The 25,545-nt window shown below is 37.8% G+C and overlaps 1 protein-coding gene across 1 annotated transcript in view; it reads left to right on the top strand.

The window, feature by feature from the left end:
• DNAJC3 (DnaJ heat shock protein family (Hsp40) member C3) overlaps positions 1 to 25,545 on the top strand; it is a 132,059-nt gene that overhangs the window by 102,023 nt on the left and 4,491 nt on the right. Inside the window, exons 10-11 of the mRNA XM_037799693.1 lie at positions 19,303 to 19,435; positions 20,288 to 20,436. Of these exons, the coding sequence (XP_037655621.1) occupies positions 19,303 to 19,435; positions 20,288 to 20,436 (282 nt within the window). The remainder of the gene's footprint in view (positions 1 to 19,302; positions 19,436 to 20,287; positions 20,437 to 25,545) is intronic.

The raw sequence follows: 25,545 nt of genomic DNA, 5'->3' as shown, positions 1-25,545 counted from the left end.
TTTCCCTTCCTTTTCTGTTAGTTCTAAAGTCATTCAGCTACTAGAGAAGAATTGATTTGGAAGAAAAATCATAATTTAGATTTACAGACTTTTCTGGCTAATAGATTAGGGTTTCTGTAATAGCCATGGAGTTTTCTTGAATAGTACACGGAGCAGCAAAGGACATGAATAAAAGGAGGTTAACAACTATGATGTGAATGACTGTTCACGTAAATATACTTCCGGGAGAATTCCTCCACCCTTCACTGCTCTCTTTCTGCATTTCAGAGTAATTTTAACTTGTATCTTGAATATAACTCGAAGTGTTAGTGTGGAGAGAATGTTACTGTCCTTTGGAAATATCGTCATACTTTTCTGCACTGTTGTCTTTTTTTACAAAAAATATTCTTAAGCAACCTTGCATTCCTAGGAAACAGTTGCTTTATCTTCAGGTTGAGTTACAGGAGAGAGATCTTCAGATTTCTGCCCCTGTCTTTGTTCTCCACATTTATCTCCATGTTATTTTAAATTTTATTCCCAATTGAAATTTCTCTTCTAAAGTTTAAAATCTTGAGCCTGTGGTTTAGAGGCTGACAGTGTTTGTCCTTCAGTCTTTCCTTTCCAACTGTATTCCTCAGATCTTTCCTCTGGAAGAGTAGTTTGTCATTTACATTCAGCCCCTACCATGGAAGGCCCCTTAAAAATGCTAACTGCCATTCCTGTGATGGGCAGATTCTTGACTCTGAATAACTTTTTTTTTTTTTTTTTTAAAACTTGGTGGCCTTTCAGTGTTTAGGAAAACATGCTGTGGATGTTGTGAAGTCAGTGGACTAGGGAGAAGTTCTCTCCTGCGACCCTAAGTATGAACTGACAGTATTCATTGAAAAAAATTTAAACTCAAATTATGTATTGTAAAGTTTATAAAGTTGTGCATTGTCTGATGTGTTTAAAAGCATCTGTATTCATTGTAGAAAAATGATAAAAACATAAACAGAATGGGGAAACAAACTACAATCCTATGTACAAATAATCATCATTAACATATTGGTTCTTGTAAACTGTAAGAACGTATGTGCATGTGAAGATAGGTATCTATAAAATGGAGTAATATGATTATCTTTTCATATTAATAGATGTGGATCTTAAATCTATCATAAAATGATCATATTTATGATATCATTTTATGACCACACAGTATTCCATTATGTGTGTTTTCAATATTATGTTAACTGTCTTTTCCCCCTTTCTGTGGAGTCATTTAATTTTAAATTTTAAAAGTAATAAATGCCCATAGTAAAATTGCAGAGTTAGAGGAGAGAATAAAATAAATAGGAAAAGCACCGCCCTTCGATATCATATTCCCCACTGTTAACCAATTTTAGTATTTCCTAATATTCATTCTTCTGGTGGTTACCACCATAGCTCTAATTAAAATATGTCTTCCTATGGGAAGGCTCTTAATTTATGGAGACTAGGCAGTGTGGGCATGCCATGAAAAAGGAAGAATTGAGTATACTTCACTGTTTCTTTCTGTTCTTTCTCACCTCCAATCTTAGTAGGTTATATTTTTGATCTTTTGGTTATGTTCATAGCTTTAATATATGCTTAAATATATATCCAACATATTTAATATGTGATATGTTATACTTAATTATAATATACCTAAATCTTTTCTTGTTCTATCATCTTTAAGTAATATCTATTGATTCTATACTACTTATATAAGGAAATTAGCATATTTCTATCTTCTCCTCCCTCTCCATTCTAAATGCCAGTTAGCATACTTCAACATTTTTAAGGTTTGTAGCATTTACATTCTGTTCTCTAACTATAATTGTGGATAGTTAGAAAATGAAAACCATTTAATAGAATAATATTATGAATAGACAGATGCAGGATTCAAGCATATGGTTGAATTCATAGAACAGGAGATAAAATATCACCAATTATTCAAGGTTTCAGACAAATGGAATCACTTCTTCACAGATGGCTTTTAGTACATTTCTCATTTGGAATATGACTCCTTGTAAGCTCTCCTTCACCCAAGCTGGAGTTGTTATTTCTTTTTGACAGAAAAAACCTATGCTTTGTCTTATTAAGAACACCTAAGAATTTTTTGGATTCAGATTTATTGAGGTATATTCACACACCATATAATCCATCTAAAGTATACAATCAGTGGCTCACAGTATCATCATATATTGGCGCATTCATCGCCACAGTCAATTTTAGAACATATTCATTACTCCAAAATAAAGAAAAAAATAAAAATAATAAAAAGAACACCCAAAACATCCCATACCCCTTATTCCCCCTGTTACTTATATTTATTTTTTGTCTTTACTATATTACTCATCTGTCCATACACTGGATAGAGGGAGTGTAAGTCACAAGCTTTTCATAATCACATGGTGACATGATAAAAACTATATAATTATACCATCATCATCAAGCTCTACTGAATTACTGTTCAGCAGATTCAGGTAAGCTATTCTAACACATTAGAAACTAAAAACGATTATCTATGTAATGCATAGAACAACCTCTTGACTCTAATTGAAATATCTTAGCCATTGAAACTTTATTTTTTTATGCAGTTTTATTGAGATATAATTACATAACATACATTCATTCAAAGGGTACAATCAGTTGTTCACAGTATTGTCATATAGTTGTGCTTTCATCACCACCATGAAACTTTGAACATTTTCATTACTCCAAAAAATAAAATAAAAATTAAAATAAAGAGCATCCAAAGCATCCCATTCCCCGCCTTCCCCATTGTTCATTTACTTTTTTTAAAAAAATATATTTTATATTGAAATAAATTCAATCTTACAGGAACAGTTCCAAAAACAATACAAACCCCATACATAGAACTCCATCATACCCCGACCCCCCTCCCCCTATACCCCAATCCACCACCTTTAACATCCTGTCACACCACCGTTTCTTTCTATCCCTCCCTCCCTCCCTCCCTCCCTGTCTGTCATCCTTCATCTATTGCTCTGTCCTCTGAACATATGAGAGCAAGCTGCACATATACCTTTCCCATGGACAAGAACATTCTTTTATGCAATCTCATTAAGCGCAGCTAAGAAGTTCAAGAAATTCAACATTGGTATAAAGCTCACATTCTGTATTTCCTTTTGATTTTTTTTTCTTGTGTCCCATCTGTGTCCCTGTGAGCCTCCTCTCCTCCATCCTCAGATCCCATCCAGGATTATCCTTGGCATTTAATTGTCATCTATTTAGACTGTCTTTTTTTTTTTTTTTTTTTCCAATTGTGGAAACATATATATAGCCTAAATCTTCCCATTCCACCCCCCTCCATAGCATTCCATTAGTGGGATTAATCACATTTAGAATGTTGCAATGCTATCACCTTCCCACCATCCATTTCTAGAAGTTTCCCTTCACCCCAAACAGAAACCCTACACCCATTTCTTAACTCCCATTGCCCCTTCCCCCACTTCTCGGAACCCCTACTCTACTTTTCATCTCTATGGTCATATTCTCTGCTACTTTTTTTGTGTTTACTGTGGGGCTTAAATGTAACATCTTAAATCTATAACAATTGTTTTTTTTTGATACCAACTTAACTTCAATATGACACATAAACTATGTTCCTATACTCCATCATTCCCCCACCTTTATGTAGTTCTTGTCAAAAATTACATATTTTACATTGAGTCCAAAACCACTGATTTATCATTACAGTTCATGTATTTTAGATCCTGTAGGAAGTAAATAGTGGAGTTATAAATCAAAAATACAGTAGTATTGGTATTTATATTTACCATGTCATCTTTACTGGAAATCTTTATTTCTTCATGTAGTTTCAGTCAATTGTTTAGTGTCCCTTCCTTTCAGCCTGCTCAACTCCCTTTAGCATTTCTTTTAGGACTGATTACTGGTGATGAAGTCCCTCAGCTTTTGATTATCCGGGAATATTTTCATCTCCCCCTCATTTTTATCCTCCAGGTGTTTGTGAATTCTCCAAGTCTCTGATGCTTATTGACTTCTATTTGTATTCCATTGTGGTCAGAGAATGTGCTTTGAACAAATTCATTTTTTTTTTTTTTTTTTTTTAATGAGGCTTGTTTTTATGTTCCAGCATACGGTCCATTCTGGAGAAAGATCCATGATCACTAGAGAAGAATGTGTGTCCCAGTGACCTGGGATGTAATATTCTATATATGTCTGTTAAAATTCTCTATATCTCTCTCTCCTTTCTTTGTTTCTCTGTCGGTAGGGCTCCCTTTAGTATCTAAAGTAGGGCAGGTCTTTTATTAGCAAACTCTCTCAGCATTTGTTTGTGAAAAATTTAAGCTCTCCCTCAAATTTGAAGGAGAGTTTTGCTGGATAAAGTATTCTTGTTTGGAAATTTTCCTATCTCAGAATTTTAAATATGTCATGCCACTGCCTTCTCGCCTCCATGGTGGCTGCTGAGTAGTCACTACTTTGTCTTATGTTGTTTCCTTTGTAAGTGGTGAATTGTTTTTCTCTTGCTGCTTTCAGAACTTGCTCCTTCTCTTCAGTATTTGACAGTCTGATCAGAATATGTCTTGGAGTGGGTTTATTTCAATTTATTCTATTTGGAGTTCACTGGGCATTTATGCTTTGTGTATTTATATTGTGTAGAAGGTTGGGGAAGTTTTCCCCAACAATATCTTTGAATACTCTTTCTAGATCTTTACCCTTCTCTTTCCCCTTCTGGGACACCAATGAGTCTTAAATTTAGGCGTTTTATTTTATCTATCATATCCCTGAGATCCATTTCGATTTTTTCAATTTTTTTCCCCATTCTTTCTTTTGTTCTTTCATTTTCTGTTCTGTGCTCCTTGAGAAGGCTGAGTTGTTGTTCGGCTTCCTCTAATCTTGTATTATGAGTATCCAGAGTCTTTTTAATTTGGCCTACAGTTTCTTTAATTTCCATAAGATCTTCTATTTTTTTATTTACTCTTGCAATATCTTCTTTATGGTCTTCTAGGGTCTTCTTTATGTCTTTTATATCCTGTGCCATGCTCTTCTTCATGTCCTTTATATCCTGTGCCATGCTCTCATTGCCTGTCTGTAGTTCTTTGATTAATTGTGCCAAGTACTGTGTGTCTTCTGATCTTTTGATTTGGGTGTTTGGGTTTGGGTTCTCCATATCGTCTGGTTTTATCATAAGCTTTAAGATTTTCTGTTGTTTTTGGCCTCTTGGCATTTGCTTTACTTGATCTTTAATTTGTCAGAATTGCAGGTTGGTGGCATATACTCTCTCCAACCAACCAGCAGATGGCGTCTGTGAGTCACCAATTCCCCTCAAGTCAGCTCTCCCCAACCCTGTCTTTGTGGTGTGTGGGGATCTGACGCCCGTGGGGTCCACTCGGTGCACTTAATTTGGGTGTGCTATCGGTGCCGTCTGCCCCGCATGAGGGGCATGCATCTGAGCAGTTAGGAAGGAAGGGCACCTTTAATAATCAAACCTCCCAGGTGTTCCCAGAGATTTAGGGCTGTTCTCTGCCACTGACCCTAAAGTCTTTGGTATTGGTGTAGGTTCCCTGGGATTTCTGAGTGGTTCCCCCTCCCCAGCTGTGCTCTTCCAGGACCTCTGCTGAGGGAGGGAGGGCCGTGCCATGTCACAACTGCGCGCTGGCCTCCAGGGAAGCCCTGGGACACCGGGCTGTGCAGGGACATTCCCAGCCCTCTTCAAAGATGGTTGAATGGGACATGTTAACTTCCCCCTTCTGCACAGCTCCGCCATACCAGCTCCGGGACAATCAGCCGTGGGTGTGTTCAAGGCCACTGTCCATGGCCGATACTGTGGTGTGTGCACGGTGCTGCAGGAAAGACTCCCTGTCACACTGGGTTTCTTGGCGCGGCTCTGTGCTGTGGGTTCGGCCCCAGGCAGGAGTGTCCCTGCCTGCCGGGGAGATGGCTGCAAGTCGTGCGTTTTTTTCTCCTTTTTAGCCTATAATTCTTGACTGGTGTGAGGAGATATGGCCGTGTTCCCCCAGGCTCTGGGGTCTGGTTCTGAATGGAAAGGGCCCCACCCCTTTCCTCTTGGAGAAGATAGACCCCCTAGGGGGAGGTCATTAGCATTTCAGTGGTCTCTCTCTCTCTGCTTGTGCTCTCTCTACCCTTCTCTGAGTCACAGCACTGGGAACTGAAAATGGCTGGGGCTTTCTCCACTGAGCTGAAAAAGAAACAGATAGTCCCCTTCAGACCTAGTCCAAGGCGACCCTCCGGCTCTCCAAGGTCAGTCGTCATCCAACGCCTCTGTCTGTTTTTTGGGGGATTCGTACCTGTAGTGAGCAGTTTACACTCGCTACTTAAAACACCAGTTGGAGCCTAGCTGAGCTATATTCACTTGCTGGGAGAGAGCTTCTCTCTGGCACCACTAGGCTTTGCAGCTCAGGCTATGGGGGAGGGGGTCTCACGACTTGGATCTGCAGGTTTTACTTACAGATTTTATGCTGTGTTCTCAGGCATTCCTCCCAATTCAGGTTGGTGTATGATGAGTGGACGGTCTCATTTGTCCCCCCGCAGTTATTCTGGATCATTCACTAGTTGTTTCTGGTTTTTTTCAGTTGTTCCAGGGGGACTACTTAGCTTCCACCTCATTTACTTTTTTAAATACAGTTTAATTGAGATATATTCACATACCCTACAGTCATCCACAGTGTACAATCAGTTATTCACAGCACCATCATACAGTTTGGCATTCATCACCAGAATCAATTTTTGAACCTTTTCCTTACTCCAAAATAAAAGTAAAAGCAAAAACAAACACCTAGATCTTTCCATCCCTTCCATCCCACCCTGTTCTTCATCTAATTTTTGTCCCCATTTTTCCACTCATCTGTCCATACATTGGATTAAGGGAGTGCGAGCCACAAGTCACCTGGTCACACTTTGCAGTCTACATAGTTATACAGTTGTCTTCAAGAATCAAGGTCTCTGGGTTGCAGTTTGACAGTTTCAGGTATTTCCCTCTAGCCATTTCAACACACTAAATACTAAAAGGTGATATCTATATCGTGCTTAAGAATACCCTCCAGAGTGACCTCTCGACTCCATTTGAAATCTCTCAGCCACTGGAACTTCATTTTCTTGCCTCTGTCTTCCCCCTTTGGTCAAGAAGATCCTCTCAGTCCCACAGTGATGGGTCCAGTCTCATCTCCAGGAGTCATTTCCCGCATTGTCAAGGGGCTGCACACCCCTGGGAATCACGTCCCATGTAGGGGGGAGGGCAGTGAGTTCACCTGCTGAGTGGGCTTAGAGAGGGAGGGTGCCACATCTGAGCCACAAAGAGCCTGTCTGTGTCAGACTCCTAGGCACAATTATAAGTGGGCTTAGCCTCTCCCTTGCAGCAGCTAGCCTCACAGGGGGAAAGCCCCCAGATCGAGGGCTCGGCCCATTATATTGGCAGTCCTCAATGGTAGTGGGAAATTCAGCAATAGCACAGGTGAGGAAGTCCAACACATCTGCATTTCTCCCCAGCTCCTTGGGGGGACCCGCAAATACACTTATATTCTCTGCCCATATCACTCTGGGATGTGTCAGGATTTCACCTGAGCCTGTAGAAACTCACCAAATCCCATTTCCCATTCACTGCTCCCTGCACCTATGGTGCTCCAACAAACTGATTGTACAAGTTAGATAATGTAGTGTGCTGCAGAAAATATAGATCCTGCACCAGATAAACATCTTCTCCCTTGGTCTCACACATAAATTGTAGTTTTAAAACCCAGTCAGTATCGTCCTTTACCCTTGGGACTGATTTGCCTTAGGCCTAACCAGATCCTCTGTTCATATCTCTCATTAAAGTCTGAATTCTTTTTCAGCTCTTTCAACAGTTGCTGTATGGGGTAATACTGACATTCATAGCTGCCAAGTTCTAGCTCCAAGTCTCATGTGTCACACAGATACCCAAAGTTCCAGAGACTGAATACGTTATACACAAGGAGCTCAAGCATCTCAGAATTTAGAGATAACCATTACAACTCAGGAATAGATTTGACTGCTGTAAGAGCTTATGATCTAGGGACCATTGCAGTAAGTGTTCCCCTGATAAGCTGTGCTCTAAGATTCAGTTTTCAGAGTTTACACATTATGATTAGTCCATATTAGTGAGATACTGTAATGTTTGTCCTCTCATTTCTGGCATGCTTCACTCAAAATGCTGTACTCAAGATCCGTTCACCTAGTTGGGTGTCTCAGCTTCATTCCTTCTTGTAGCTGCTCAATATTCTGTTGTATGCCTATACCACAGTTCACCATTCTGTTCATCAGTTAGTGTACCCTTAGATGATCTCCATCCCATCCTTTTCAGGTCATGAATACTGCCACCATAAACAGCATTGTGCAAATGTCCATGTGTGTCCCTGCTCTCAGATCTTCCAAGTATATATTCCATAGTGGGGTTGCAGGACCTTGTGACACCCACAAACGTAGCTTCTTATGGAACCACCACACTGTCCTCTAGATAGGCTACACCATTCTGCTTCCCCACCAACAGTGAATACATACATCTCTCTCTCAGAGTTCTCTCCAGCACTTGTGTCCCTCTGTTTATTTTTCTGCCTGCAATTTTGTAGGGATATATTCAAATACCATATAATCATCCACAGTGTACAGTCAGTAGTTTATAGTATCGTCATATAGTTGTGCATTTATCACCACAATTAGCACTTACATATATTCATTACTCAGAGGAAGAATTGAAACAAAAGAATAATAAAATGGATAAAAGGAAAAGTAAAACTAAGATAAAATACAGCAACAAGGAAAGACGAAGAGGCGAACAAAGTAAAAAGAAAAAAGAAAAAGAAAAAATGGCAACTAAAAAACCACACACAAAAAAGGTAAAAATAAAATAAAATACCAGACAACACTAATGCCAAGAATCTCCATACCCCTACCCCATGTCCCCCTCCTATAGGCATTTAGTGTTGGTGTATTGCTTTGTTACAATTAAAGAAAGCATATTGCAATGTTACTGTTAACTGCAGACTCTAGTTTGCATTGATGGTATTTTTCCCCCAGTACCACCCCCTTTTTAACACCTTGCAAATTGACATTCATTTGTTCTCCCTCATGCAAAAGCATAAAATTTGTACATTTTATCACAATCATTGACCGCTCTAGGTTCCACTAAGCCACGCAGAACCAGTCTTTATTTTCTATCTTTCCTTCTGGTGTCCTACATTCCCCTAAACTTTCTCTTTCAACCGTATTCACAGTCATCTTTGTTCAGTGTACCTACGATATTGTGCTACCATCTCCCGACATTGTGCTACCGTCTCCCAACATTGTGCTCCAAACCTCTCTCCTGTCTTTTCCTAGCTATCTGTAGTGCTCCCTTTAGTATTTCCTGTAGAGCAGGTATCTTGTTCACAGACTCTCTCATTGTTTGTCCAAGAATATTTTAAACTTTCCCTCATATTTAAAGGATAGTTTTGCCAGATATCAAATTCTTGTTGGTTTTTCTCTTTCAGTATCTTAAATATATCATACCACTGTCTTCTCGCCTCCATGGTTTCTTTTGAGAAATCTGCACATATTCTTATTGATCGTCCCTTGTATGTGATGGATCACTTTTCTCTTGCTGCTTCCAGAATTCTCTGTCTTTGAATTTGATAATATGATAATTAAATGTCTTGGGACACAGCTGTCTTCCAATATTCTGAGCTCAGCGGTCTCCAAAAGTCTCTGTTTTTATTTATTTAAGTACTTTTTCCCTGTCAGCCCCTCCTCCTCCCTCTTGGAAGAAGCCTGCTTCCCTTCCTGCTCTGATTATCTTTGCTTGTAGCTTGTATTCAGGATTCCAAACATGTTAACACCACAGTTGGAGCTTGGTTGAGTTACTTTCCCTCTAACCTGTTTCTTTTTTCCCACACAGTAGTGTTTCAGCTTGGCCTGCCCTATCTGAGGTGGGAGGGGTGCCCGTTCTGGGTTTTGCAGAGCTTTACTTAAGATTCTGTGCTACAATCTCAGCCGTTCCACCCATTCCAGGCTGGTGTATGTCTCCCAACAGTTGTTCCAGATTATTTACTAGTTGTTCCTGGTTACTTACTAGTTGCTCTAGAGGACTAACTGAATTCCACACCGCTCTATGCCGCCATCTTGCTCCACCCCCCTCTGAAACTTAATTTTGTTTCATTTCTTTTCCCCATTTTGGTGAAGAAGGCATTTCAGTCCTATGATGCCAGGCCAGCCTCATCCTTGGGAGTCATATCTGTCCCATGTTGCCAGGGGGTCTTACACCCCTGGGGTCATGTCCCATGTAGGTGGGAGGGTAGTGAGTTGATTTGCAGAGTTTACTTAGAGATACAGGCCACTTCTGAGCAACCAAAGAGGTTCTCTGGGGGTGACTCTCAGGCATAATTATAAATCGGCTTAGCTTTTCCTTTGCAACACCTGAGATTTTTAATGATAAAATTTGTGTAAATGAAATATTTCTTCATGAAGATATTTTTAAGCTCTGTGACTTCTGGCTACTTCCTATGCCTGCTGCACAGCTTTGATCCTAAGATTTCTTTCACTGTGGGTTAGTTGTTTTTTTCTAAACTATGTCTTTCATCTTTCTTGGATTCCCTTTTCATTTTGCTGGAAGTGCAACCTCAAAAAGTGGCATGGATACCATAGATTCCAGAAGAGAATGTTGCAATATTCTTAAAAACTCTGAGGAAAAACGAGTTTTTCACCCAGAATTTTATACACAGACAAGCTGTTAATTAGCATAAGGATTTAATGCAAGTATTTGAAAGTTTTCCTTTTTCAGTGTTCACTTAAAGAACATTGGAATCACCTGCTATTTAAAAGTCTGGAAGAATGCTATGGACATTGTTTGGGCCAACTTCTTTATTGCGAAGTGAGATTTTGACAACTTTCTCTATAAAAATTATTCCATTTAGATTTTCTATTTCTTTTGGGCCCAGTTTAAGGTACTCTGTTGAGTAACTTAATTGTGCTAAATTCAGCGAAGTGGTCTCATTTTAGTTTCTTCTATAGTTGTGATTATTTCTCACTTATTTCTTATTATGTATATTGAGCTTGCCTCCTTTCCTGATTAGGTTAGGGGTATTTTTTAAAGAATTGATACACACACAGACGCACACACACTTGCCAAGAAGCCAGCTGTTCTGGTTTGCTAGGGCTGCCATTATGCAAAATAACAGAAATGGACTGGCTTTTATAAAGGGAATTTATTAGGTTACAATTTTAAAGTTCTATGGCCATAAAAGTGTCCAAACTAAGGCATCAGTAAGAGGATACCTTCACTGAAGGAAGACAGATGGCGTGCGGAACCCCTCTGTCAGCTGGGAAGCCACGTGGCTGGCTTCCGGTGGTCCTTTGCTCCTGGGTTGTGTTTCAAAATGGCTTTCTCCAAATGTCTTTGGGTTCCTCTCTACCAGCTCCTGTGTGTCCTTACTTCTTTCTCCCAGGACATTTCTCTCAGTATCTGCGGGTGTTCTCTTAGCTTTTCTGGTGCAAACTCTGGGCTTCATCTCTTAGTTTAGCATCTCCAAACATCCTTTTGTCTGCATCTTCAAGCATCTCAAGCATTTCTAAGCATCTCTCTCTGCCCTAGCTCTGGAGCTCTCTTAAGTAGTCCAGTGAACTAATCAAGACCCACCCTGAACGAGCGGGGTCCACACCTCAATGGAAATAATTTAGTCAGAGTTTCCATCCTAATCAATAGACTAATTCTCTCTCTCTCTCTCTCTCTCTCTCTTTCTCTCTCTCTCTCTCTCTCTCTCTCTTTTCTGGTCTGTTAGCTTCTGTTTTATCCTACAATTCACCTTCAATTCCTTTTCTAACTTTGGTTCCTATATTATTTCATTTTTTCTTCATTTTTATTCAACCATTAGACTATGGCATCCTCTCAGTACTGCTTAAGCTGTGTCCCATAGGTTCTGATAGGTAGTGTTTTCATTATTGTTATATTCTAGAGACTTCACAGTTTTGTTTTTATATTTACTCTTTATCTTAAGAGTAGAGAGTTTTAAAATTTCTGGGTAAAAGTACTTCTTATTTTCCGATTTATTATTAATTTCTAGTGTTACAACATTGTGCTAAGGCATTGTTACTTTTACTACTCCCCCTTTTTGGGAATTTATTACTGTTTTATTTTTGATCTAATGTATTAGCCAGTTTCATGTGTCTTCCATAGGGAAGTGAAGGGTAGGAGTACTCTCATTGCAGGGATAACATTTGTTATATCAGTCAGCTCTACCTTATTGAGGTCTGTCTCCTCTCACCACCCCCAGACCCATCCCGTTTTTTCGTCCACTTGATCTGTTATAAACAGAGAAGTGAAAGTCTCTCTCCACTAGTATGTTTGTGTCTCTCCTAGTATCTCTTATAACTTCTGTTTTATAAATGTTGCTATTTTATTTGATGCTCAGATATCTTGGGTATCTTCATTGTGATTTCTAGCTAGCCTTTAACATTATAAAGTCCCCGTTTTCCCTGTTTAATTTTTTTTTTTTTTTAACTTTTTTATTAGAGAAGTTGTGGCTTTACAGAACAATCATGCATAAAATACGGGATACCCATATACCACCCTGCCACCAATACTTCTCATTGGTGTGGAACATTTGTTACAACTGATAGCACATTTTTATAATTGTACTGTTAATTAAAATCCATGGTTTACCTTAGGGTTCACTGTTTGTGTGGTATAGTTCCATGGATTTTTAAAATTTTTTATTCTGTTACCATATATACAATCTAACATTTCCCATTTTATTCATATTCAGATGTATATTTCATTCTGTTAACTGCATTCACAATGTTGTGCTACCACCATCCATTACCAAAACATTTTACCACCATCCATTACCTAAACATTTTCATCATTCCAGATTGGAACCCTGTACATTTGAAGCCTTTACTTCCCATTCTCTATCCACAGCCTTTCCCCTCATAACCTATGTTCTAGATCTTGACACTGTGGATTTGCTTATTCTGATTGTTTCAAATCAGTGAGATCATGCAATATCTGTCTTTTTGTGTCTGGTTTATTTCATTCAACATGGTGTGTTCAAGGATCATCCATGTTGTCTCATGTATCAGGATATTCCATTGTATGTATATATCACATTGTGTTTATCCATTCATCAGTTGATGGACACCTGGATTGCTTTAGTCTTTCCTGTTTAATGTTTTTGACCTAAATTCTAATTTATCTGAATGTGAATCAAATTTTATTTGCATTTGCGTAGTAAAACTTTGACCATACTTTTATTTTCAACTTTTTAAATTGGTTTGTTAATCAAGTAGAGTTGGGTTTTGTTTTGTGGTGCAATATGGAATTCTTTTTCATAGGTGATTTAAGCACATTTTCATTTACTGATTTGACAGATATGTTTGGTTTGACATCTGTCATTCTATTTTGCTGAAATTTTTTGCTATTGGCCTGTATTATTTTGTATACTATGCTGGTATTTAGAAAGGCTTGTATTTTTGTTCTTGGTGGTTTTTATTGCTGTATTAACTTAGTCTTCTTTCTTTGAGCAATATCTGTTGTCAAAGAAAGAACTGTACTGGACAATGTTAGACATAAATGGCTTTGTTCAGAATAGAACTCAGCCAAGGACAGCAAGCTTTTTAGGGGCTGAGACTGGGTTGGAGGAAAAGCCTGAATGATAATGAGGAGGTTGAGCACTGGGGTGGATGAGAGATTTACTGAGGTTGCACTTAGGACTCTTGGTTCAGACTCTTTTCCTTTGCAGTAATTAGGCCAGCTGGAGTCTGAAACAGCTGAGAGAGAGGTGGAGGGGGAAATAACTACCCATTCAAGGCCTCTCAGGTGCCTGGGTAGCCTGGATGAGAGGGAGAGAGAGAGGGAAGGGGACTTGGGGGCAAATTTGATATGTAGAATAGTTAGGGTCTGAAGTTGTCTTTTTTTTCCTTTTTTTTTTTTCTCCCCCTGCAGTCGGAGTTGTTTTTCTCTGCAGTCCCACAGCTTCGAGATTGGTGTCAAGGTAGTCAGGAAGGGGGAGGTGGTGGGGCGGGGCCTGCTGGGAGTAAGGCTGACGTCTTGGTCAAGAGAAAGAAGAACAGTCTTTTATCAGTACATATAAGTTTCCTACACTGAGGAACAGTGCTAGCATGTTTCCTCATCTTTGTCAATGAAATTGTCTCAAGTACTTTGTACTATGACTTGACTTGTCAGTGGGGTGGTATTTTCTCATTGCTTCATCGTCAGGTTGTAATTACTGAACTTACTCTCCTTCTCTCCCCTTTCTTCTCCCATTTTTTGTTAGCTACATTCCTTCTGCACAGTCAGGGCATACATTTTGCTCTGTCACTGAATTCCCAATTTGCTTTAGTCTCAATTCCACATTAAACATATCCAGTGTATGCTGTTGGTTCTTTAGCCGTGGTTCCCCCAGCCATCTTTCCGCAGGTTCACACTACAGTAGTTTCTTCAAGAAGGGCTCATGGGAAAATTTTTCTCTATTTCTTGTACATTCAAAACTGTCCGTACCTTTTATACTTGAAGGATAGCTTGGTTGGATAATGAAATCCTTGGCTCACCTCTTTTCTGTTTATCTTGTATGTATTGTTCCATTCTCTTCTGGCACTGAATATTGCTATGGAAAAGCTGGGTTCAGGTTTTTTTTTGGCCTTGCTGCCCAAAGAGTCTTCATCTTTTAAGCTTATTAATTCTACTAAGAAATGTTGCAGTGTTGACTGTTCTCAGCCAGTTAGCCTGGCACCTTAAAGTGCCCTTTCAGTGTATAGAGTCATCTTTTATTTCAGGAAAGAAAGGTTTTGTTCTGTTGTTTTTTCTTCAAGGATCCAGTTATGAATAGGTTGTGTTTCCTTTGCCTGTCATCTATAGGTGTAATTTTTTTCTCTAATTGTTTTAACTCTTTATTTCCATTTCATTTTGTAAGGTCCTTAATTTTTTCCCCATATGTTCTCCCTTGAACTCTTTCTTGTTTCATCTTCACTTATATGATAATTTTGATTTGGTCTTATTTTTCCTGCGTTCTGACTGCTTACATTTTTATCTCCTTGTTGTCTCTCTCTTTTCTTGAATTCTTATTCTGCTGTGATTATCATTAATAGAGGTGATTGGACTATTAAATTTTAAAAATTCATGTCATAATGTTTGGCCAGAATTTTCATGTATTCTTTGGCTATGTTTTTCTGATGCATGTTCTTTATCAGGTAAGTTTTAGTGCTCTTTTAATGTTTTACTTTCACCATTAATTATTTTTGAATTGATTCTGTGACAGCTTTTTTTTTTTTTTTCTTTTTAAAGTTATTACTTATTAAAAAATGAGTTGGATTATCCTGCCCTAGCTATTTGTGGGAAACTCCTGTGGGTTGATGCCTGTGTGTGTGTGTGTGTGTGTGTGTGTGTGTGTGTAACGGTAACGGGATGCTGGGGACAGGATAGTCTTCTGTACTTAACAAATGCAATACTCTCTGCTTCACTGTTTCCACAGAGACATTCTGCTTCCTGCTAAAATGGCTTTTCTGTATAGCCCTGCCCTCTCTGCTTCTCTGAACCAAACTGTCCAGGAGGTCGTCTGCTGCCAGGCCTGCTCGCTCCTCTACCCACTTCTTTGCTACACCAAAGGGGTGTGTCTTTTGCACTTCAGGGTGAGCCCCTCACCTCACAGAGCATATATTTGCTGGTGTTTTCTGAGATCTACTGTCACAAGTCTATTTTGTTATTTTTTTCTCTTTGTATTCTCCTCTTCTTTCCCTCTGTTTTCCCCCAATTTGACCTCTGCTTTATCTCTACTGGGTCTACTCTAGATTTTGTGGTTCTTATAATAAGCAAAGTATATAGGTTGTCACTTCACTGAGAACCCATACTTGTGGAAAATGTGTTTTGCTGGCATTTTCTACGATCTTTTGTGATTGGGCTATCTTACTATTTGCCTACCCGTCTCATCTTGGATTCATAGCTGATATTAGCTGATTTTAGCAGCCCTTGTGCAGTTTGATTCTTTGACTTGTGATTTTAGCAGCCCTTGTGCTGTTTGATTCTTTGACTTGTGATTTTAGCAGCCCTTGTGCAGTTTGATTCTTTGAATTGTTTTGCTGAAAATGGAGTTTGCAGGGTTTTTCTGCTTCATTTACTTCGTTTCTTTTGTGTGATACCAAGGAGGAGGAGAAAGTTTCTGTTCTACATGGCCATGTTTATAGTAGAGGTCTGTTGTACTCTGTAAAAGGATCTCTTAAGACTTTTAGAGGATTACGGGTGGAGACTAGAACTATTGGAGAGCTCATGTCAGGCTCTAGGTGGGGAAGGCCACTCACAAGGGGACTTCCCTTATGGCTCTTGCCATCTTGCCCAGTTGCCAGAATGAGCAAGACTACTTTCTGTTCCTTTTTTTGTTATGGGTCTGTTGTAGAGGTTTTGAGCACCCTTAGGCTCTGTCTGGCTTCTTTTCCTGGTCCTAGCAGCCACACGAGGGGCCCTTCACATACGTGTCTTCCACTTTGTTAAGAAATTAGTTCTTGGGCCGAGGTTGGGGTTCAGTGTGGCAGCCAGCTGCTCCCTATGTGGAAAGCCTGTCCAGCTGTTCCTTAGCCATCTGATCAGCTCTTCTGATTGTTGCCTCCTGCTTACTAAGAATCCTTGGCAAAAAGAATGGCTTCCAAATCTGCAAGTGTCTTAATCAGTGTGTGTTTTGGATTGTGAGTTTTCTCTACTTACATTTATTCATTATTAATATTATCCAGATTTCTTTTTGTCTTCTAGAAATTTATCAGAATTTCTGGTGTGTGTTCAATACTGCCATGGTTATATTCTTTTTTTTGGTCATTTCAGCAGGATAGGAGGGCAGGCAAACTCATAGTTAATCGCCATCTTGATCTGGATATTTGCATTGCTCCTTAAGGATGTGAGTGAGGGGTATGTGGAAGAAAAAGAATTTAGGATGGGTAAGATTTTTCAAATTCAGAGGTTGGAAAATGAATGTGCTAATGTGTAATTTATACTTTTTTTGACTTTTTCTGCTTTTCAAAAGTGGTCAGTTTTGGTTATGTAATAAGCATAATTTGGTGTCATTTACTTTTTTTGGAGATTTCCCCTTAGAATGTGGAATTTAATTCCTATAAACTAAGGAATCTGAGAAAATGTCATTAAAAATGATCTTGTTTATATCTGTGGGAAGTCTTGCATCATTTGTATGTTTCTAATTAGTTGTCTACCTGATAATCATGTGAATTTAAGAAACAACCATAATTTTATATTTTTCTTATATTGGGAAAATTTGTTTATTTTAAGTACTAATAAAATATATGATACAGAAGTCTGCTTTGAGAGAGATACTTTGAGTATTTAGGAATGAAAACATGTTTTAAATGTAGAGTTTGTATAAGTAGCAAAGTTGTGTGTATATTGAAACATTTTTCCCTTTAAAAAATTCTTTCAAAGTACATTTCCTTGCTAGCCTATTATATCAAGTGCTATGAGTATTAATTGCAAATGTAAACCCCACTGCTATTGATGATGGTTTTGTTTGTGAACTAAGTTGGGAAAAGTATTTTATGATGTTCCTGTGGGTTGGGTCATGGTAATATTTAATTTTCAATATTAATATTAATTTAATATGTTCATGTATTGAGGTAGAAATTAGATTGTTAAGATAAAAGTTTGAAGGGTTCTCCAACCCCCCACTGCCATCCCCCACTCCCATCCCCACAGTGTTGATAGCTTTTCTATCTACATGCTTCCCATTTGTGAATTCACAAACATTTAGTGATCATTTATGTGTAAAGCACACTCTTTAGGTCTTCTTGTGCTTTTCTCAACTGTCTGCAGTGATGGAAGCTTATGGAAACAAACTGTGAAATGGGGGCTCTGAGTTGTTTATTTGGGACCAAACTTGTGTCCACAGCCCTGGCAACTTTGGAGCTCTTTTGCTGAGATGGATGGCCAGTCACCACATAGGCCAAAGGTGATATTGGTTCATTTTTCTGTGTAGTCAGGCTAATTAAATTTGTTAGCTTTACTCTATGTTTTTCTCATTTTACTTTGACTAAGGTGCCTTCTAAAACCCCTTTGAGGACTAGCTCTTGCCAAGATCCCCAGGCATGTTATCCAGATGTCTTTTGCCAAAGTGAAGTGTATTTCCATAAAAACTAGCATCTGAACCCAACAGTCCATCATTTGAGTTGTCTGCCTATGAAGCAAATTAAGAAAATATTTTTGTTGAGGGTTCTCACGACTGCTACCCTCCCATGCTCCATTAGGTTTGGAGATTTGCTAGGGGGATTCACAGGACTCAGCATATAGTTGTATTCATGGCAAGTACAAGATTTATTACAGCAAGGGGATATTAAGCAAAATCAACAAAGAGAAAAGACATGGGGTGAAGTCTGGAGGAAACCAGGCATGAGCTTCCAAGAGCTCTGCCCAGTGGCTGCATAGGCATGCTAAATTCTTTCACCACATGTATAACAACGTGTGAAATGCTGTCTACTGTGGAAGCTTATTAGAGATTCTTTCCTCAAGGTTTTTACTGGGGGCTGGTCTTGTAGGCACCCTCTATCTAGCACCTACCAAAATTCCGGACTCCCAGAAGACAGTTTAGACACAGTGAAACACCCTCTGTTATGAATGGCAAGAACACTCCTGAAATCCAATTTCCCAGACGCCAGCTGGGTCACCCTTGCAAGCAGGCCTCTCTAAAGACAGCAATTTCAGGCTTGGTATAGTCTTTTCTGTATAATATTAGATACTTAAATGCCTTATATTTTCTAAATATTTAAACTTAAATGCCTTGTATTTTCTAAATATTTAAACTAAAATAAAAGATGCAGTATAGATTGTTATTGGACTTCCCGTATCAGGACTGTATATGTTTTTCTGTTTTGATAAATTTTTAAAAATCAAGTTTGTAATAGTTTGTGTTGAAATCAGTGGATGACCTAGACATCAGGATTGCTGATAGTTCCTCCTATGGCCTAATCTTTTGTTTCTTTTGAACTGTGGACCTGTAGCTAACCATGCAGATTTTCTTGGCCATTGTCTTATTTTCCTTATGTAATAATCGCTTCAACCTTAGTGGTGGTAAGATTGCTTTGTATAAAGAACTGATATTAAAATACCTCCAGGGTATGGGTAAGATAATGTGGGAGAGTGGACGAGTAAACAAACAGCAGTGAATTTTATTGAATGGGAGTAATAAGCTCCCAAAATTCAGCCGTAATTATGTCTTTGGTAAGTTTTTGAACAAACATATTAACGTCCTATCACTGCTGGGGATGACTTTAGTATCAATTTTGCAGGATAAATAAAAGTAATCAATTGTAATTCCCCTTAACAACATTATCTTAAATATGTTTTGACAGCTATTCAGGATTATGAAACTGCTCAGGAGCACAATGAAAATGATCAACAGATTCGGGAAGGGCTAGAGAAAGCACAAAGATTATTGAAACAGTCACAGAAAAGAGATTATTACAAAATCTTGGGAGTAAAAAGGTGAATTAATTTGTATTTAAAATTTGCATTGCCATTGGTAATCAACTATTTTAAAGCTAATCATTGTTCTTCTTCTCTTCCTGATTCCCTCTCCCATTCATTTCCTTTACTTAGGTATTTTCAGTCATATAAATTAAATCCTAACAGTCCTTAATATCACAAAGTATTTTGAGTATGTTATATCCATATAAACGTATTCATATAAAGACTAGTAATGCAGTAATGGAGAGTCAGTGATTGGTGACAGAGAAATGACACTGTGGCATGAGTAGGTCCTAAACCTAGATTTGTAAGAAAGGTAAAAAGGTAGGAATGAGCTTTCCTTTTATTTCCCCACCTTTTTTGTGGGGTAGGAGGGAGAAGGGGATGGGGAAAAGAAAAAATCCTTCCCTCGGCCTAAAAATAAAGTAGCACTTTTAGAATAAACATGCAGGAACTGGGAAGTATATAATTTACTTAGTATGTGCTTTTATATAAGATTCCTCTTCCCTGACCAAGTGAATCATCAGTCTTTCCTTCAAAAGTCTGAAATTTTATTTTTATTAAGATTAAGTAAACTAATTCAGAAGAGAAATACAACATGTAATTCAGGGCGTCAGAATATGCTTTAATGCCAAGAATTGAATCATAATAGGTTGGAAAATCAGTAAGTTTAAGAATTGGCTTATGAGACTTCTTTTAAAGACCAAATAGTAAAGATCAGGAGTACTCTAATTTATTCCCAAATTACAATTTAGTGAACACGGTCATTCAGAACTATATGTTGAATGTTTGATATATGATACCTTTTTATGGCATTGTGCTGGACGCTTATTAAACTAATGGTTATTTATTAATTTTGTGACCAACAAGAAATGCCAAAAAGCAAGAAATCATCAAAGCATACCGAAAATTAGCACTGCAATGGCATCCAGATAATTTCCAAGATGAAGAAGAAAAGAAAAAAGCGGAGAAAAAGTTCATTGACATAGCAGCTGCTAAAGAAGTCCTCTCTGATCCAGGTATTTTTTGCCCTTAAAATATTTCTGTCCTCTTGAAACAGCTGAATTGGTAATTGGTGATTCATTAGGTCTTATTCCTTTGACCCATCTTAGAGGAGGCAGAAGTGGAAAGAAAAAACATTGGGGTTGGGGTCTGTGATACTGTGTAGACAGTAAGGGTGCTGTGCTGTGGGGCTCGTGGCCTGGGCTACCCTTGGGAACTGGGGATTGGCCCTCAGCCTTGCAGTTTCAGAAGTCCAGCTTTATGTCTGTGTCCCATACCCTGCCTTCCACATTCTAGGGACACTTGTACACATGGTGCAGTAGAAATGTGGACTCAGAATGCCTGAGTTTGAATCTTATCTCTACTTGAACAAGTTACTAGGACTTTTGGGGGCCTCAGTTTTTTCATCTCTGATATATGACAGGGCAACACTGAGGGGAATCTTTTAGGTTCCTTCCAACTTCACAGGTCTATCCACCTGTGAGTGTGTTCACCAGGAATTTTGCCCTAAATCAGATGATCATGAGATTTACTGGTTGCTTCATGTGTTCTTTTATCATACACTATTATGGCCTAGAAAATAAGATGGACACAGGTTGAGAATTTAAGGTTTTTCCAAAGGAAATTTAATGTTAAGCTGATATCTATTACTGTTTTGTGGCCTTCCATGTCAGTGGGAGCAGATCTATCATTTGAGCTAGACAAATTCAACAAAATAGACAAAATTCAACAAAAATACAAGGAAATTGATTGGTTTTATGCCTATTTGGCAAATGTTTTTGAGCACCTACTTATGCAATAGAATTGAAGTTGAATGATGCTTTGTTCTCAAGTAATTTATAATCCATTAAGGGAGAGAGACACGTACTTCATTTATAAAGTACAATAGGACCCCTACTGTCGGTTCTTTCTTGTGTGTTTTGTTTTGAGTAATGAAAATATTCTGTCTGTTCTATTATTCAGCAAATATTGAGTGCTTACCACAAATATTGAGAACTGTCCTATCCTCTTGTCTTATGCAGTGCATAGGTGGGGCATCTATATCAGATTGGGAGCTAAGAATCTTCTCGGGAGGTTGACTCTTCAGCTGAGCTTTTAAAGGACAAGTATCGGAGCTAACCAAGGGAGTTGGGATTGACATAGTCATAAAGACATGCATTCATAAAAGAGGTGCATCTTGTTTGGAATGACTGAAGTGAAGGGTGCATGTAGGAAAGTAGCAGGAGAGGAGGAGGTTAAGAAATGCATAGGGTTTAGGTTCTTCAGTAGATCCATTCAGCTGCTCGAGTTTACACTCAGAACTCCTCCATTTAGTTGCCTGAATTTATATATATATATGTATGTATATATTTTCTTTATTAAGAAGTTTTGGGTTTACAGAACAATCATGCATAAAATACAGGATTCCCATATACCCACCACCCCACCACCACCACCTTGCATTAGTATGGAACATGTTAAAATTGATGACAGCCCATATTTATAATTGTACTGTTAAATTAAAGTTCATGATTTGACTTAGGGTTCACTGTTTGTATAATGTAGGTCCATGGAATTTTTTAGAAAAATATTTATTGTTACCATATATACAATCTAACATTTCCCCTTTTAATTGTATTCAGACATATATTTCAACAGTGTTGTGCTACCATCACCATCATCCGTTACCAAAACATTTCTGTCATTCCGAATAGGAACACTGTACATTTTAAGCCTTAAGTTCCCATTCCCTATCCCCACGCCATCCCCTGGTAACCTATATTATAGATTCTGACTCTATGAGTTTGCTTATTCTGCTTGTTTCAAATCAGTGAGATCATACAATATTTGTCCTTTTGTGTCTGGCTTATTTCACTCAACCTTATGTCTTCAAGGGTCATCCATGTTGTCTCATGGATCAGTACTTTATTCCCTTTTATGGCTGCATAATATTCCATTGTGTGCATATATAATATATATATATATATATACCACATTTTGTTTATGCATTCATTGGATGGTCCTGAGGTTAAAACATTGTAAATCAGTGTTTTGTAAAATATGGTCCACACCTGCATGAAATCACCTGGGATCTATTGCATATAGATTCTTTGGAAGGTGAATCAGACAATATCTGGGGCAAGGACCAGCAGACATTGTTTTTACCAAGTTCCCAGGTGATTCTTCATATCACAAAATTTTGAGAAACACTGTTCCTAATCAATTTAAAGAGGAATAGTCAACCTACTACTAGTTATATATTTAAAATAATTTTGTAGTATTATTAAGTACTTGGCTTCTTCATTAGATTCCAGGAAACCTGGAGAATTTTAAGCCTGGTTGTTTGGATTCTTAAGATGTCTTATGTCTTAATTTTTGTTGGAGTCCTTATCATAAGTGGACACTAAATTTAAGAAACATGAATGTATGATTTATGGCTCATTTATGATTCCTATCTCATATTTTCCTTTTTAATGGTAAAATATATAGCCAGATGAAATAATATTGTGTTTAGCACAAATAACAAACACTTCAATTTCATTATCTTCTATCGTGAAAATGTAAAGCTGAATGCTATATGATAAAGTATACCCAAGGGTTTAATTACATTTCTGCTAAGCTTTTACCACTTTTTCTTTATTCTTCTTAGCTGTTAGAGTTCATATTCACTGGGAGGTGTTTTTTTTTCTTCCCCTAAATGGATTATTCAGTCTTTTCAAAAATTTTTTATAGCAAAATACATTCAACACAAATTTTCCATTTTAAACATTTTCATTTGTACAGTTTATTGGTGTTAATTATATTCACCATATTGTGCTACCACCACCACCACCCACTACCAAAACTTTTTCCTCCCCCTAAGTAGGAACTCTGCCACTAAGCGGTAACTCTCCACCCCTCCCATTCCCTCTCCCCCCACCTCTTGGGAACCTGTAATGTCCTTTCTGACTCTCTCTATATTTGCTTATTCCAAGTATTTCATATAAGAGGAATAATACAATATTTGTCCTTTTGTGCCTGTCTTATTTCACTCAACATGATGTCTTCAGGGTCCGTCCATGTTGTAGCATGTATCAGAACTTCATTCCTTTTATGGCTGATTAATATTCTATTATATAGGTATACCACATTTTGTTTATCTTTTCCTCTAACTTTCTGAAGAACCACCAAACTCTTTTCCACAACTGCTGAACCATTTAACATTCCCACCAACCATGTTTGAGGGTTCCTATTTCTCTGCATCCTCGCCAATACTTACTATTTATTATTATTTTAAAAATAATGGCCATCTTAGTCTGTTGTTAACGAATACCTTACAGATGTGTGAATTTGTCCTAAGTCCCTTTTCAGATAGTTAAGAAATATTTTCAGTTTTTCTTTTTCTTTTCTGCCCCCTTTTTGTTTTTGTTTCATGGAATTTCTTAAAGTAACCTAGTTGTGTTTGGTAAAATAAAAACAAAGGTGTTATAACATTGATTTTAAAATACTTTAAGGTTCCAGCAGTAGAAAAATGTACGATGAAGGCAAAATATATATATTAATTGATATATATTTCAAGTCAAGTCCTCCTAGCTAGAAGCAGCCAATTTTAAACATTAGGTAAACTTGCCCAAAATCACTATGTTTTTGTATAAGTAAGAGGAGAACAAATAGTTTTATAAAGATAGGATCACAATTGTAAAAATGATAAAATTATTTAATTATAATTATAAAATGATTATTGTTGTTAGCAAAGCTTATTGTATTTTACCTGCCTTTAAAAAAGGAAAATACTAGTTTGTAAAATTTCAGATGAATTTCTTTAGTATGAGGTATTTCCCTAAAATTAAGGACAAAATTATGAAAAACATTGAAGATTATTTAAGTGTATGCTTTAATTTTATACAATATTGATTCCTTTATATAAAAGATGTGAAAATATCATACTTTTTTCTACTGCTTCCTAATTTTTCTTAGGTATTGATTTTGGTACTTTGTCAAGGTTTATAACATTTATATTATGATCTATTCCTTAATTCTCAGTTGCTTCTTCAAAGATCCATATTTAAATTGATTTAAAAAGGTAATTTATTTACCAGGTTACCACCTAATACTTGTATACTGAAGTTTTATTCTGTCCCTAAGATTTAGAGTACAGGAACCTCTAGCTGTCAGGTGTCGTAGGCATCGACTACACCTCTGTTTTATTTCCCAGCTCAGCACTTTCAAAGCTGCTGAATACTGAGCTATAATTTTTGATGGTGCCATCCTCTCAATGATTTTTGATGTGTTCTTTGTGCTGCTGTTGGAAATTTGGTTGAGCTTTTCTATCATATATTCTGTGAAACAAAACTTTGCATTTTGTCAACATTCCTATTTGCCTTTTCACTCGTCTATGGATCGTGCTGACTGTTGCCTGGACCTTGCCTTGTCCACTTTCTTTCAGAAGGTCCCTATCTGGTTAGAGAACGCCTTCCAGGTGCTTCCTAGGGAGGTATGCATGGAAAGTAAAACAATTTTAGCCATGCATTACTGAAAATGTCCTTTGCATTCCTACTGTGATTAATACTTTGGGTATAGAAACTAACTCTAGGTTGATAACTTGACTAAAATTTGAAACCATTGGTCTTTTTTTCCCCTACCCTCCCTAGCAACCAGGGTTGCTGTTGAAGTCCTATGCCATTCTTTTCCCTTTGTGTGTAACTTTTTTTTTTTTTCCTGTTCTCTCTTTATGGATCTCTTTATTAGTGATGGACTTCCTGGATTGAATGTTTCTTTCAGCTCAAAATTTTCTGTCTCCTCTCTTCTAGTTCTTCTTTCCTGTATGATTTCCTTAACTTTTGTCTTCTAACTTTTTTAAACTATCATTTTTAAGTACTAAGAATTCTTTTTCTCCATTCCTTTTTCATAGTTCTTGTTCTTATTTTAAGGATGAAGTTATCTTTTTCAAGTCTGAGAATATTAGCTTTTTCTTCTGACTCCTGCATTTTTGTATGCATTGGTCTCTTTCTCATTAGTGATCCTCCTCAGGGCAGACATGCCCAGTTGCACAACAGTGTGTGCACAACTCCAGGAGCACCAATCCAACCAGGTGTGTCCTGGAATTGTACAACATGTGGTCTGATGTCCCTCTTATCTGATGAGCCTTAGTTTTGTTCAAATTTTAG

Source organism: Choloepus didactylus, chromosome 12 (assembly GCF_015220235.1).
Source record: "Choloepus didactylus isolate mChoDid1 chromosome 12, mChoDid1.pri, whole genome shotgun sequence".
Lineage (NCBI taxonomy): Eukaryota > Metazoa > Chordata > Mammalia > Pilosa > Megalonychidae > Choloepus > Choloepus didactylus.
The sequence above is the reverse complement of the archived record's forward strand: the minus strand, read 5'-3'. Positions and strand labels throughout refer to the sequence as shown.